General features: G+C 39.7%; 1 protein-coding gene across 1 annotated transcript; it reads right to left on the bottom strand.

Moving 5' to 3' along the window:
• Positions 1 to 935: 935 nt before the first annotated feature.
• LOC131957102 (high-affinity choline transporter 1-like) lies at positions 936 to 13,517 on the bottom strand. The gene is made up of 11 exons (XM_059321804.1): positions 13,416 to 13,517; positions 7,918 to 8,104; positions 7,414 to 7,524; positions 6,778 to 6,933; positions 6,350 to 6,498; positions 5,789 to 5,941; positions 5,176 to 5,305; positions 4,394 to 4,620; positions 3,284 to 3,561; positions 2,120 to 2,273; positions 936 to 1,204 (listed from the first exon to the last, which is right to left on the bottom strand). Exons 2-11 carry the CDS (start codon positions 8,090 to 8,092, stop codon positions 1,052 to 1,054), a joined length of 1,686 nt encoding a protein of 561 aa, XP_059177787.1. The 5' UTR covers positions 8,093 to 8,104; positions 13,416 to 13,517; the 3' UTR covers positions 936 to 1,051.
• Positions 13,518 to 14,795: the final 1,278 nt, after the last annotated feature.

Below are 14,795 nucleotides of genomic sequence, written 5' to 3' on the forward strand. Positions count from 1 at the left end.
GGTCGCTACTCCTCTGCATCTATATGGGTTATATGAACAAATTTATAAGTTTCACATGAACACCTCTACAATTGTCACAATAAAACTCTACATTTGGCGTATAAAAACCTCTACATTATTTATATAGACACCTCTACTTCGGTCGTTTGGACATCTCTACCTATTTCACTGGACACCGCCTCTGCTAGATACATTTATTTACCAAACACTTCTTCCAGAAATCATAATTAAATGTAACAATAGTAAGTAGAATTATCACGCATATAAGTTCTAATTAATCATAAAAAATTCCCTTATAAACTAAATCTGTGTGGCCTATTGAAACAGCACAGACAAACTATCGGAGACAAACTTTCTTATCTCAAATTACAAAAACAGACTTTTATAACGCGATTTGTTGTTGCTTTAAAAAAAAAACGTTAAACCATTTAAACGCCGACAGTGTTGGCAGACGTGAACTGAACGGACGACAGTGTGACGAAATGGTATCGTCAGGACAGCCGAACTTCTAGCCATGTTTATGGTAAACAAAACGGGCGTAAAACTCAGAAATAGGAAAAAGTTGCAATAAAAATTCTAGTTCACATTTTAAATGATTCACATCATTAGAGAAGAAGGGTAAATCAGATTTACTAGAGAAGAGGGATAACTGTGATTATAAAAAATTCAGCAAACTAAATCAAGATTGCTTCCCTTCTTAAATAAATCTAAACTTATTCCTCTTGTCGACTTTCTATAATAAAATACCAATTGCAATTTATACAAGCAACCAACATAAAAAAAATGTAATAAAATGTAAATATCATGGTGTTTTTTTAATTGTACAAAGAACCACAATATTTTATCTATAAAACATTTATTGTCTTTCATACGCCTTACAGAAAAAAAATGACTAGCTGCATATTTTAAGGAACATAACTGATGTTTCATCCACAATCCGTAAAAATAAACTCAACAAATATGCAACAAATAATAATAGAATTAATGAAGAATATGTTGGATATAAAATGTTGGGGACTAGCATTTAGTATTTTTATCTGTAAGTCACTTATCACAACTTTGTGCTTGTAATTCTGTCGTCTGACAAATACCCCAGGTTATGTTCACCATGTACTGTAAGGCGATGTCTGACGTAACTTCCGGTACCTTCGTCACACGTTAGGCTGACAAGTTTGGTGTTAGACTTGGCAAGTGGTGATGGTGGCTGGGAAAAAATTTGTCAAGTTTAGAATTAAATATATTTTTAAAAATGTGTCAAGTTTAGAATTAAATATATATTAAAATAAAACAGTTGAAATTGTGATTCGTGTGTGTTTTATCGGTGTGTGTAAGTCGAATACTTATTAGTCTTTGTATGAATGTAAGTCTGTTTATTTTATTACTAGTGTGCGTGTATGTATGTGTATGTATGTACAGTATGTATAAATGTGTATGAATGTATGTGTATGTACGTGTGTTTGAAAGACGGTGACCACACATTCAACACGCGCCGTGACTGATGCTATTATTCCCACACCTCTCTCGGGGAGTAATTTGTTGGTAAACATCAGCATCGTGTTGATATTTTAAAACTACGATCACATGTAAAGTATTCAAATGCAGCGAAAAATATTTAAAGTTCATAAAATTTAAGCTGGTAGTAAAAGTTAAATTTAGAATAAGATAAACCTACAGATTAAAAAAAAAACATTTCTCTAGGAAACGACATCAATCCCAATTCTATACTTAAAATAACCCTACATTTTAGCCTGAATAAAACAAATGCTTTAAGCAACAGTATCATAAACCATATGTCGGTACGACTTAGAAAAAAATATTAGAAACGTATGGTTAAATCCTCTTTTCTGCTCAACTTGTCGTATGTGTTGTCCAGTGTTGAGTTTTTGTCACTATTGCATTTTAACACATGCAAATCAACACTTTATACGTGATATACACATTCCCACAAATGTTATATACACATTTCCCCTTGTTGTGATACACGCATGCCGACTAATGTGATATACACAATCCCGCAAATTTGATATACACATTCCTACAAATATAATATACACATTCCTACAAATATGATTCATCTATTAATCTACCTCCCTTTTCAAACGGCCTAGCTAGAACTTACCTGGAAACACCTGTACAAGTCCCAGGTGAGTGGGGCGTGGCATCGTGTGAACAAGTACTCAGCCAGGTAGGAGAAGATAATCAGAGTAAACAGGGAGACAAGCATGGAGAGAGTCCTAAAGGGGAATAACTGGGTATTTGTTGTCGCGTCGTACCTAGTAGAAATACAAATATTTAAAACATTTAGTTTTAATTATTTACCGTTTAACGCTTATAAGAATTCATTGCAAATTATACAAATTTTTAAAATAAAAGTTGAGAAAACGACAAGTGTAAGGTGAAGTTTTTCCTTAAAGTTAAGCCAATTTAAAAAACGTGTAAATTATCCTTCTAGGTATAATTATTTATAATGAAAAAAATAATTATTTGCGTTCGGTGTTATGTCCTGTTACTATTACTTTTCCCTGATCGAATCAGGTACCAGCAAAATAATTGAAAACAATGATGGAGAAGCATGGAACAGGCGATGAGCTGTCTAATAACAAAACAGAAACAGACCCAGTTAAAAAAATCTTCCATGAAATTCCTAGAGGAAAACCAAAATCAGGTCGTATGTGGAAAGAAGTTAGAACCCAGAGATCCTCTGTCATTAAACAGGTGAAAGCTATGAAAACGACATGGGAACAGAAAATGGAACTCAGGTTAAAGGACATACAGGAACAATTGAAGACAGAAAAAGATAAAGAAAAACAGCTTCGGAGACAGAGAATGGAGGCAAACAATAAGCGCAAGTTAGAGAACCAAAGAAAAGCAGAAATAGTGCAGCCTATAAAAAACACAGCAAAGATAAAGAAAGTGAAGAAGAAACATTTGAGGACAATTGAAGTCAGGTGATGGTTAAATATCAACAACGTTTAGGTAAAAGTAATAAAGTTGTTTTGTTGTAAATAAATAAACTGAAATAATAATAATAAAATAAAAAAAAGAATCAGGTACCAACTAGAGCTAAGAATACTCAGGTCTGAGTTAAAAATAGTGAGCTTCCTCACGACTATGATGCTCCATATCTTTAGGAAGGGATTGTAAATTGGGTGACGTTTTATGTTGGTATCCTTTTGGTAGCAGATAACTAGTTCATCAACAGGCTTTCTCTTTCTCTCTCTCTCTCTCTGTTATTTTCTCTGCAATCTGCCTCGTGTGAAAAATATAGATTTCAAAATCTTACCAGGGGTAGTGAATAACAGCCGGAATGTGAAGTGAGTTATCTCCCCCGAGCAGCCTCAAGATGAGACCACTGAAGAAAGCTAAGAAAGAACCGTAGGAGTTAGTCCCCTTGAGGTACATGACACATAGCAGCTGGGGGAACAAGATGACGTAGACAAAATCTGAGCACAAGATCCACAGGCCATAGATGGACTCGACGGAAATGGCCATGACACAAGCCATGGCCGTGATGACGATTTGGGCCACCCTCATGATCCATATCTGGGCCGACTCGGAGATCTGAAAAGACGAGGGCCGATATTATGTTTCCAGAATGTTCAATTGTTGAAAGAGGTGCTACTTTCACCAATAGTTGTGTTTTCAAAACAGAGTTTTTTCCAGGCATCTGGCATTTTTACCGCCCCCCCGAACGAAATGAAATTTATATAATTTATATAGAAAATATATACTTTTAACAGTGTCCGCCCCCCCCCCCCCCGAAGAAAGTTTACCACCCCCCCCCCCCGAAGATTTCAAGTGCACCCCCGGAGAAAAAAGTCTGGAAGAAACACTGTTTCAAAATGGTGGTTGTACTTAGAATAGTTTGTACACATCTCACCAGGTTGTATTGTAGTTTTAATAGACTTAGTACACAGTTTACCTTTCTCCCGTGTGTACTAGAACTCTGTGTGTTTTGTGTTGTGTACTAGAACTGTGTACACAACTCATCTTTCTCCCGTGTGTGTACTAGAACTGTGTACACAACTCACCTTTATCCCGGGTGTGTGCTAGACCAGTATACACAACTCATCTTTCTTCTGTGTGTGTTCTAGACCTATGTACATAACTCAGCTTTCTCCCGTGTGTGTACTAGAACTCTGTGTATTTTGTGTTGTGTACTAGAACTGTGTACACAACTAACCTTTATCCCGGGTATGTGCTAGAACTGTGTACACAACTCGCCTTTCTCCCGTGTGTGTACTAGAACTGTGTGTGTATTGTGTTGTGTACTAGAACTGTGTACACAACTCATCTTTCTTCTGTGTTTGTACTAGAACTGTGTACACAACTCATCTTTCTCCCGTGTGTGTACTAGAACTCTGTGTGTACTAGAACTGTGTACATAACTCACCTTCCTCCCGTGTGTCCTTGAGTAGATGACCCCTACAACATTCCTGGCGAACATGCTGCTAGACGACAGCACAGAGGAGTCTGTGGACGACATGACGGCAGCAGAAATGGCACCAAGACCGATGTAGGACACGGCAGGTGGACACAGGTGTTTCATCACCAGAGGTAGCACCAGCGGCCGGTCGTAGTCAGAGATCTGCACACGGCCGTAGCCAGTCGAGTTCCAGTCTACAAGATAGCAGTTTGGTGAACTTGTTACTTGCAATGTCAATAAAGTTTAACGTTGACTAGACGAGGAAACAACGGAAGACTTAAGTAAGACGGCTATCTGGGCTAGTGAAGGCAGTTGGGCATTTTGCTGAACACAGAATCCTTTTACATGGAAAGGTCACAGAGACATCAATACGTGCTTAAACTAAAATGTTGATTTACAGATCTGTAAAAGTTTTCTATTTCTATTTTAGCATTAATTTCATCGTACAGTAATCAATCATGATGGATAGCCGAGCGTTTGTCTGTTCTGACCAAGCGCCCGGAGAAGTAGACATCTCAGCAAGTATACGGAGAAACACAGGGATAATAATAATTCCACCATGGATTAAAAACAGCCCAACGAGGGTAAGATGAATCCCAGTATGATGAGAAGATTCCCCCCCCCCCCAGCAGGAAGAATTCGAGTAAGATGGTGACGATGTTGTCTTACACCCAGTAAGATAAGAAGACCCCCCCCCCCCACCAGCATGAAGATTTAGAGTAAGATGGTGATGATGTTGTCTCACATACCTGTTGTCGCAGCTACCGCCCCCATGATGACGGAGGGGACGGCCATCACAAGACAGCCCACAGCTCCCAGAAAACTTAACCCCCGGGCAATGCCAGCAGTCCTGGCTGACAGCGCCCTCTGCCAGTATACCTGACGATAGAGACGGTTTACTTTAGGGTCAGGTTTTCTTTAGGGTCAGACTTTCTTTAGAGGTCAGCTTTACTTTAGGGGTCAGGTTTACTTTAGAGGTCAGCTTTACTTTAGGGTCAGCTTTACTTTAGAGGTCAGCTTTACTGTAGCATTTTGGTCTGAGGGCATGGTTTTCAACAACTTTCAGTGAAGTCGTTGAACCTTTAATACACCTAATGCCAGCTAGATCTCGATCAAGCCAGCTGTCTAACAATCTAGATATACATAGAGCTGGCTAGATATGGGAAAATCCAGTTAGATTTAGAAACATCACGTCCTGTACAAAGCATATAATATAGGAGGCAACAAACTGGATGAGTTTACGAGCAAGAATCAGACAGCACGGTGTATGACCTTACCAACAAGAAGCAGACAACAAGAAGCAGACAACACAATGTGCTGACCTACAGTCAGACAGACGACACATTGAGCGAGCTCACCTACTTGCCAAGGGATCCCGCCAAAGATGAGCAGCAGACCGAGGTCGATGTAGTTGGCCGCGTGGTCGGGTGTTAGCGTCCCTAGCCAGAGCTGTGTGCTGTTGGCCGTGACGGGAGACACGGACTCGTGCGTGAGTACAAACGGCACACACAGCCACTGTCAACACGAGCACAAGATCGAAGTGTTTATTACGTCATGAAGGTCAAGGTATTACGATTCTACAAGCAAGTGAATGTGTGTGTGTGTCTGTGTGTCTGTGTGTGTGTGTGTACGCGTGTGCGTAAATGAAAGAGCTTAGTCACGTCATTAGAAGACAGTATATTTTTTGATGTGCCGAACTATCTAAAATATTATATGGGTGCTTTAATGTGGTCACTGTAAATCTCATCTTATCAATAATTATAATTTGGCTAAATTAAATTAAATTTATACAATACTCAAAATAATGAGAACAAAAGTTTGTGAGAAATCGCTTTCTTATAGCTGAACCGTTTTGATCTAATGCATTCTATAAGATCTATGCATGATTTAGTTAGGTTAATTTGTTAGCGAACATAGGCTTACCAGCCCCACAAACATGCAAATGAGCTGTATGACGTCAGTGTATGCCACCGAGTAGAGTCCACCAATCAGCGTGTAGAGGCAAGCAATGGCCGCCGACACAATGATGGCGAGCTCAAGGTTAAGGTCAAGTATCACACGTAGCGACGCCCCTTAGTAAAAGAGTTAAGGTTTAGGTTTAAGTTTAAGTGAAAACCAAAGGGTACACGCTGGACAAAGCTGACTTTGTATTCACAGAGATAATGATCGAGTCCTAAATCCGAATTACTTACAGTTTTGTGATGAAAAGATAATAATCTTCATTGCAATTTCAGTTTCTCGCATAGTTGTTTAGAAAGAAAGATAAAAATAGTAAAAATGTATGTGCAGAGTTTTGAAAATGGCAAGTAGATGGTGCTAAATCCCGTAAAAAAATGACAAGAAATAACTACCCAAAGCCGTCAAGATGGCGGCCGACCAGAAGACGTCCCCACTGAGTGCTGGGATGTAGAGCAGACAATTCATCAGGTCTCCGTATTTCCAGTGGAAGGGGTCCAACATCGTTGTAAACCCGGAACTCCGCAACTTTTCAGCGAAAAAAAGTCCGCCTGTCGGAATAGATGTTTAAGTTATACCGTAGGCCAACGTGATTTAGTAAATAACTCGAGGGTGGGAGGTGTGAGATGCTGACAGAGTGACTACCGTATTTGGTGTAGTAAACAATGTCATGACAGAGTAGAGAATATATCATGACAGAGTAGAGAATATATCATGACAGAGTAGAGAATATATCATGACAGAGTAGAGAATATATCATGACAGAGTAGAGAATATATCATGACAGAGTAGAGAATATATCATGACAGAGTAGAGAATATATCATGACAGAGTAGAGAATATATCATGATAGAGTAGAGAATATATCATGACAGAGTAGAGAATATATCATGACAGAGTAGAGAATATATCATGACAGAGTAGAGAATATATCATGACAGAGTAGAGAATATATCATGACAGAGTAGAGAATATATCATGATAGAGTAGAGAATATATCATGACGGAGTAGAGACTATATCATTGCTCACCGAAGACAAGACTCAGGGCGTATCCTACCGGCGCCTGGCACCAGACCAGCCCCCCACTCAGTGCCACAACTTCCGTGGTGCCGTTGATGTAACCACCACCCACCCAAGTGGCTGAAACCAGGATAAATGAATTGTGTGTACACACATACATACATACATACATTTATATGGTACAATCTAACCTCCTACAGACCCAAAATATCTGCCTAAACGGCCAGTTTGAAATGCCTAAGCCCTCGAAAACTTTTCAGCTTACCTGCCCAACCACTCTATCGCAACCTACTTGATACAAACTGTCTTTCAAACCTGCTCAAACCTACCGGCCAACAAACTGTACGTACCAACTATCTTCACCAACCTGTCTTATTCCAGCCTCCCTATCCAGCCTCCCTACCTCTTACCTCACTGCCTCTTCCTCGCTGTCCAACCCCCCTACCTCCAACTTACTCGTGTGCCTGTAGCCCCCCACCCCCACCCTCCCATCACCCACATCCCTATCTTTACCTGTCATTGTAAACGTGCCCACGAACAAACCAATCGAGCGATTCGCCAACATGACGTCATCAGTCCTCATGTTCTTGGTCCTGAACCCCGTCTTCCTCCCCGCCCACACCCCGATGACGAGAATGATGAGGTAGAAGACGACAATAGAGACGAGCCCTCCGACATCGATCGCCATTTCCAGGCAAACCTGCAAAAATTACAGCTTCAGTGTGACGTCATATAAAATAAGTAGTCCATGACATCAGTGTGACGTCATCTGAATAAAGTTTTCAATAGAATCCATGTGACGTTAAATGAGTCACGTGACTCATAATTCATCGGCATTCTTCGGCACTCTTACAAAACCTTAAGCATCAGTATGACGTCACATGACTCCCCCCCCCCCCCTCCCCACAAGTGATCTGTATTCTCCAGCATACATCTACGCGTCATCGTGACGACATATGCTCCCTAAAATTGATTGCTACTATCTGGCAACATGTACAACATCTAACTATCAATATGACGTCACGCATGTCAAGCGGTACCCATTTAAACCTGGCATGTAGCAGAACTCACGATTATTACCAGGCCGTGACGGTAATCAACCAATTAGCTTAATGAATATGTTTTAGTTAGTGATTTGATGCCAATATTTAACTAAATCAAATAGAAAATAAGAACGGAAAATAAATTTAAGCCAAATATTTGTTCAATGCATACATTCATTGTAGGAATCTCAGTCAGTGAGTTGAGGATTTAAATCTATAGGGAGTTGTTTAGGGGTGGAAGGTTCAAATCCGGGAGGGGAGTCTATAGAGGGTTGTTGAGGGGTGGAAGGTTCAAATCCTGGAGGTTTATCATCTAAATTATGCGAGGCTGGTGTTGTTATCTAGCTACTGTAAAGCCTGGCTAGTTACTTGAGAAATGAAATATTTTTATATAATCTAACCTAATCTATCTTTAATTTTCACTGAACTGAAAAACAAAGCAATTACAAAAAAAGTCTATTTTCAAGTACATTTATTATTTCTTTCGTCAGCAATATATGATGCTATAATTCATATATTTTAGTTGAACCTTTAAAATATAAATAATTTAAATTTTAAGGGGAAATAATCGTTTTACTTTCATGTTTACCTCCCTTGTAATGAATAGCTGTTGTTTATCACCAAACGTGACGATATCTATATTCGTGTTGGTGGCCGGAAAGAACCGCAACGGAAAAAAGCGCAACGGAAAAAAGCGCAAAACAAAAAGCGCAACGGAAATAAGCGCACACGGAAAAAAGCGCAAAGAGAAAAAAGCGCACACGGAAAAAAGCGCAAAGAGAAAAAAGCGCAAAGAGAAAAAAGCTCAAAAAAGAAAAAAAAACGCACACAGAAAAAAGCGCAAACAGAAAAAAGCGCACACGGAAAAAAGCGCAAAGAGAAAAAAGCGCACACGGAAAAAAGCGCAAAGAGAAAAAAGCGCAAAGAGAAAAAAGCGCAAAAAGAAAAAAGCGCAAACAGAAAAAAGCGCAAAAAGAAAAAAGCGCAAACGGAAAAAAGCGCAAACAGAAAAAAGCGCAAACGGAAAAAAGCGCAAACAGAAAAAAGCGCACACAGAAAAAATCGCAAACGGAAAAAAGCGCAAACGGAAAAAAGCGCAAACGAAAAAAAGCGCAAACGGAAAAAAGCGCAAACAGAAAAAAGCGCACACAGAAAAAAGCGCAAACAGAAAAAAGCGCAAACGGAAAAAAGCAGAAACAGAATAAAGCGCACACAGAAAAAAGCGCAAACGGAAAAAAGCGCAAACAGAAAAATGCGCAACCAGAAAAAACAACGAAAAATGTGCAAAAGAGAAATTTAGCACAAATACCTATATCGACTAGATGACACATTTATACATGACTGTTAGGGCTGCTGTGAGAGTGTCGTGTTTGATCACGTGATTTACTACCATCTAAAGCGTACCACTACCATGTTCATTCCCCTCACCACGATACAGGCGATAATCGCTTTACACAATGCCTATTATTTTCTTGGTCAATAATTATTCAACTACTATTCTCGTATAAATAAACATAAAACTATCCTTGATATCGACATTACACGAAGTATCTCTCACATTCTCCCTAGTCCGAACTACCTAGCTTGCATACCATAACTACCCGTTCCTATGGCAAAACTTCACTCTCTTTCATCCGCGTCATCTAACATGCATTCGTCATATCTCTCATATCTCTCGCAACAACATTCATTCGCACCAAAATAACAATTATGTATTTAATATTATTTCACATCATGACGCACTTACCTACCTACCTACTACCTACCCACCTACCCACTTACCCACCTACCCACCTACCCACTTACCCACCTACCCACTTACCCACCTACCCGCCTACCCACTTACCCACCTACCCACCGAAAAAGGAATTGCGAAGTTCGTTAGTCTCGTAAACTGTACTTTTTTAATGAAAATTCATTGACATCATTGACATATGTTACATATATGTTACATTTTGCGACAATCTTAATTAGTGCGTTGGGCTTGTATGAAAACTCACTTCGAACTAATTCAATTACATGCTATTTATTTTAACATTACACGGTAAGCGTCACCCAACTGTTGTGATGTGAGGTGAGGACAGGTTCGACAAAAACCAACACGAAAGTACGAAGGAGACATAGACTGCCTGTTAGAGAATGGACCCCCTAACTTTCCTAACCCCACCATTTATTATACCCTACCTAACCTCTAAATTTCTTGCGCTATATGTCACTTCCCTCCCAATCGTTCCTATTCTACAGAATTGTGTGTACTATATATTTACATTCTTTAATCTCAATATAACTAAAATAGACTATTGTTTGAAGGGTAATGAAAACATGTAAACATACACTTTTACTAGTGTCCGCCCCCCCCCCCCCGAAAATGTTGACCCCCCCGAAAATCCCCTTCACCCCCCCCCCCCCCTTAGCCCCGGAGAAAAAAGTCTGGAAGAAACACTGCATGTAGCCTATATAACAGAAGATCTATGGTTGTTTATATCATTTTGCATTCGTCCGGTAAACCTTTCAGTAAAAAACCTTAAAAAACCTTCCAAAACCTTTTTATAAAGAAACAAAGAGAGATGAAGTTTTATAATAACATCAGGCTTTGACTTACACCTACTCCAATGGTATCTACATTGTTAAACTGATTAACTATGTAATGTAGGGCTCAACAGGATCAATGAACTAACCTTACGCCAAACCAGTTTGAAATTTCGAGTTTTGTAACACTGTTACTAAGCTAGCAAAATGGAAATGTGCATAATCTATATCATTTACACAAACACCAAACCACCTACCTAACTACCCACCCACACATCTACCCACATACCCACCTAACAACCTACCTACCCACCCACTTACCCACCTACCCATATATATATATATATATATATATATATATATATATATATATATATATATATATATATATATATATATATATATATATATATATATATATATATATATATATATATGAGGTAATTAGATAGGTGGGTAGGCATGTAGGCAGGTAGGTAGGCAGGCAGGCGGGCAGGCAGGTTGGTAGGCAGGTAAGTAGGTAGGTAGGTAGGCAGGTAGGTAGGCAGGTAGGTAGGTAGGCAAGCTGGCAGGCAGGCAGGCAGGTAGGTAGTCAGGCAGTCAGGGAGGGAGGGAGGGAGGTGTTGGGAGGGAGGGAGGTAGGTAGGTAGGTTGGTAGGTAGGTAGGTGGGTGCGTCATAATGAAATAATGGTAAATAAATCGTTGTTATGATGTGTGTTTTATCAGGTATTTTGGTGCGAATGAATGTCGTTGCGAGAAATATGACGAATGCATGTTTAATGACGCGGATGAAAGAGAATGAAGTTTTGCCATAGGAACGGGTAGTTATGGTATGCAAGCTAGGTAGTTCGGACTAGGGAGAATGTGAGAGATACTTCGTGTAATGTCGATATCAAGGATAGTTTTATGTTTATTTATACGAGAATAGTAGTTGAATAATTATTGACCAAGAAAATAATAGGCATTGTGTAAAGCGATTATCGCCTGTATCGTGGTGAGGGGAATGAACATGGTAGTGGTACGCTTTAGATGGTAGTAAATCACGTGATCAAACACGACACTCTCACAGCAGCCCTAACAGTCATGTATAAATGTGTCATCTAGTCGATATAGGTATTTGTGCTAAATTTCTCTTTTGCACATTTTTCATTGTTTTTTCTGGTTGCGCATTTTTCTGTTTGCGCTTTTTTCTGTGTGCGCTTTTTTCTGTTTGCGCTTTTTTCCGTTTGCGCTTTTCTCTGTTTGCGTTTTTTTCTGTGTGCGCTTTTTTCTGTTTGCGCTTTTTTCCGTTTGCGCTTTTTTCCGTTTGCGCTTTTTTCCGTTTGCGCTTTTTTCCGTTTGCGCTTTTTTCTGTGTGCGCTTTTTTCTGTTTGCGCTTTTTTCCGTTTGCGCTTTTTTCTGTTTGCGCTTTTTTCCGTTTGCGCTTTTTTCTGTTTGCGCTTTTTTCTGTGTGCGCTTTTTTCTTTTTGCGCTTTTTTCTCTTTGCGCTTTTTTCTCTTTGCGCTTTTTTCCGTGTGCGCTTTTTTCTCTTTGCGCTTTTCTCCGTGTGCGGTTTTTTCTGTTGGCGCTTTTTTCTGTGTGCGGTTTTTTCTTTTTGCGCTTTTTTCTCTTTGCGCTTTTTTCTCTTTGCGCTTTTTTCCGTGTGCGCTTTTTTCTCTTTGCGATTTTTTCCGTGTGCGCTTATTTCCGTTGCGCTTTTTGTTTTGCGCTTTTTTCCGTTGCGCTCTTTTCCGTTGCGCTTCTTTCTGGGAACCATTCGTGTTGTAAGGCTAAAAAACGACCCACAAGGACAACACCCGCCCACCGCCCCCACACACCGCCCCCACACACCGCCCCCACACACCGTAGCCATCTTTGAACACGTTCAAACAGAGAACAAAACTGGCGGCATAATTTAAATTATGCTAAATGTTGGTACGCTAGGATTTAAGGTCACGGGGTCAATTGGTATCTAGAATTCTTTAAACCTAACTTTGATGTATGGGGATCAAACAGCAAAAGATTGCTATGTACACTTGCCTCACCGATGTACACTTGAAATAATTCGCACGTACACTATATTTATCGTTGAGATTAGAAGCATGTATGCTAATTATACTATATTTACCAATAGATTTCGTACCTACAAACTATTAACCAGTATCATTTAAATTAACCTAATGAGATTTTCTAAATGTTAATCAATAAGTTCGAGCAGTAATCACAATTAACGGCCAGAGTAAAAAATAAAGGGCGACCATTTCTTAGTTATCCTCATGATTACCTTTCTTGGCGGCCCACCGGATTATTTCCGGCAGACCGGATTATTTCCGGCAGACCGGATTATTTCCGGCGACCGTGGGGCCAGTCCACAACCTCTCACACCTCTTAGAACACACGAATGCAACAGGAACTGTAAACTAGCCTGAAATAAATGTTCAGGTAAATTAAAACCCTACCTGTGTGATATGTCCAGTGATCTAGTTCCAGTCTATCCAGAACAAGCAGACTAGTCCACCAGGTGAGCTTATGTAGGTAGACAAGGAAACACACCTGAACCACACCGTGTGTCCCCCTCTTGTCTAGCCCGTGTCACAACAATGGGGACGATGACCTTAGCATTGGCATTGTCTTGGTCACGTGGGACAGGTAGACGGATGTTTACATCACCCAGTGCACGACAGCTGTCCAGCTGTATTCTACCTGGCCGTCTTGAAATATATTTTTTTTTGGGGGGGGGGGGGGGGAAACTAAAATTTACCGCGGACACTGTTAAAAAAGTATATATTTTCTATACACATTTCATTTCGTTCGGGGGTGGGGGGCGTTAGACTTTCTTCGAGAGGGGGGGGGGGTCGAATGTAATTCTGAAATTCGGATTTCAGTCATACTGTGAGATAATTGACTTTATATTTCAGTCATACTGTATCAGAATGAAGCCAAGAGCTAGTTGACTTCATATCTCAGTCATACTATGAGATCAAACTCTGATAATCGCTATTAGTTTAATAAAGTATATTAGTACAATTATATTTTCCCCGTCTTTCTCCCATAAGTATTTATTTTATTTTCCAGTTAAGTTTGTCTTTCCCTCTTTCAGACCGTCGCCCCAATTCCGTCTTTTATTGACCGTCGCCTCTAGACCGTGTACACAATCCCATACCATCAATGTTTTTGTTTACTGAGTGAAATCTTCGTTAAATATCGTCTCCTCAGTCAAAATGTAATCTATATGTTAATTGGTCATGTCTTAAAAATGTAAAATCAAATCAAACAAAACCAAACATTCACTGAAGTTCCACTCTATTGTAAGGTAGCCTAAATACAAGTTGTAGGCCTAGTACTTTATAGAAGTGTAAAAATATTTTTCTGCACCAGAGGATCCTGTTGTTAAATACTCCTGTTTGTACTTCAGATATTATTAGTCACGTACTTTAGTCAAAGGGCCCAAGTCATTCTCATACAGTGTGTTGTATTAAAGAATCAAAGAATCCTGACAAAACAGTGTGCTGTATTGACATTGTCGCATGATATTAAAGTACCATGCTATTGTATGACACACTTGACCGAGTTCTGGTCTGAAAGTAGGTCAGGTGAGGAAATGTTTATGAGGTTAAGACACTGGCCTGGGTTTTTATTCTAGAATTCCCCATTCTCCTTAACACAATGTTTCATCTCAAGGAAATGTAATGCAGACTGGACACAGCGTGTTATTTAGTGAGTAACGTCCCTTGCCATTGTAGTGACAGCTAAGGTTTGTCAGCGTCATGTGATTTGTGTAGTCTGTGTGGTGTGAGGTGTGATGTGAGGTGTTATGTGAGGTGTATACTATTTGTGAG

This window comes from Physella acuta, unplaced genomic scaffold (genome assembly GCF_028476545.2).
Source record: "Physella acuta isolate Inbredline_101_S28 unplaced genomic scaffold, ASM2847654v3 ptg001206l, whole genome shotgun sequence".
Taxonomy (NCBI): Eukaryota; Metazoa; Mollusca; class Gastropoda; family Physidae; genus Physella; species Physella acuta.

Coding starts and splice junctions, on each gene's coding strand:
- LOC131957102 (XM_059321804.1), bottom strand. CDS start 8,092: ATGGCGATCGATGTCGGAGGGCTCGTCTCTATTGTCGTCTTCTACCTC. Junction 5,306..5,788: donor TTGGCGGGATCCCTTGGCAA/GTAGGTGAGCTC, acceptor CTCTATCGTCAG/GTATACTGGCAGAGGGCGCT. Junction 1,205..2,119: donor ACTTGTACAGGTGTTTCCAG/GTAAGTTCTAGC, acceptor ATTTTTTCCCAG/CCACCATCACCACTTGCCAA.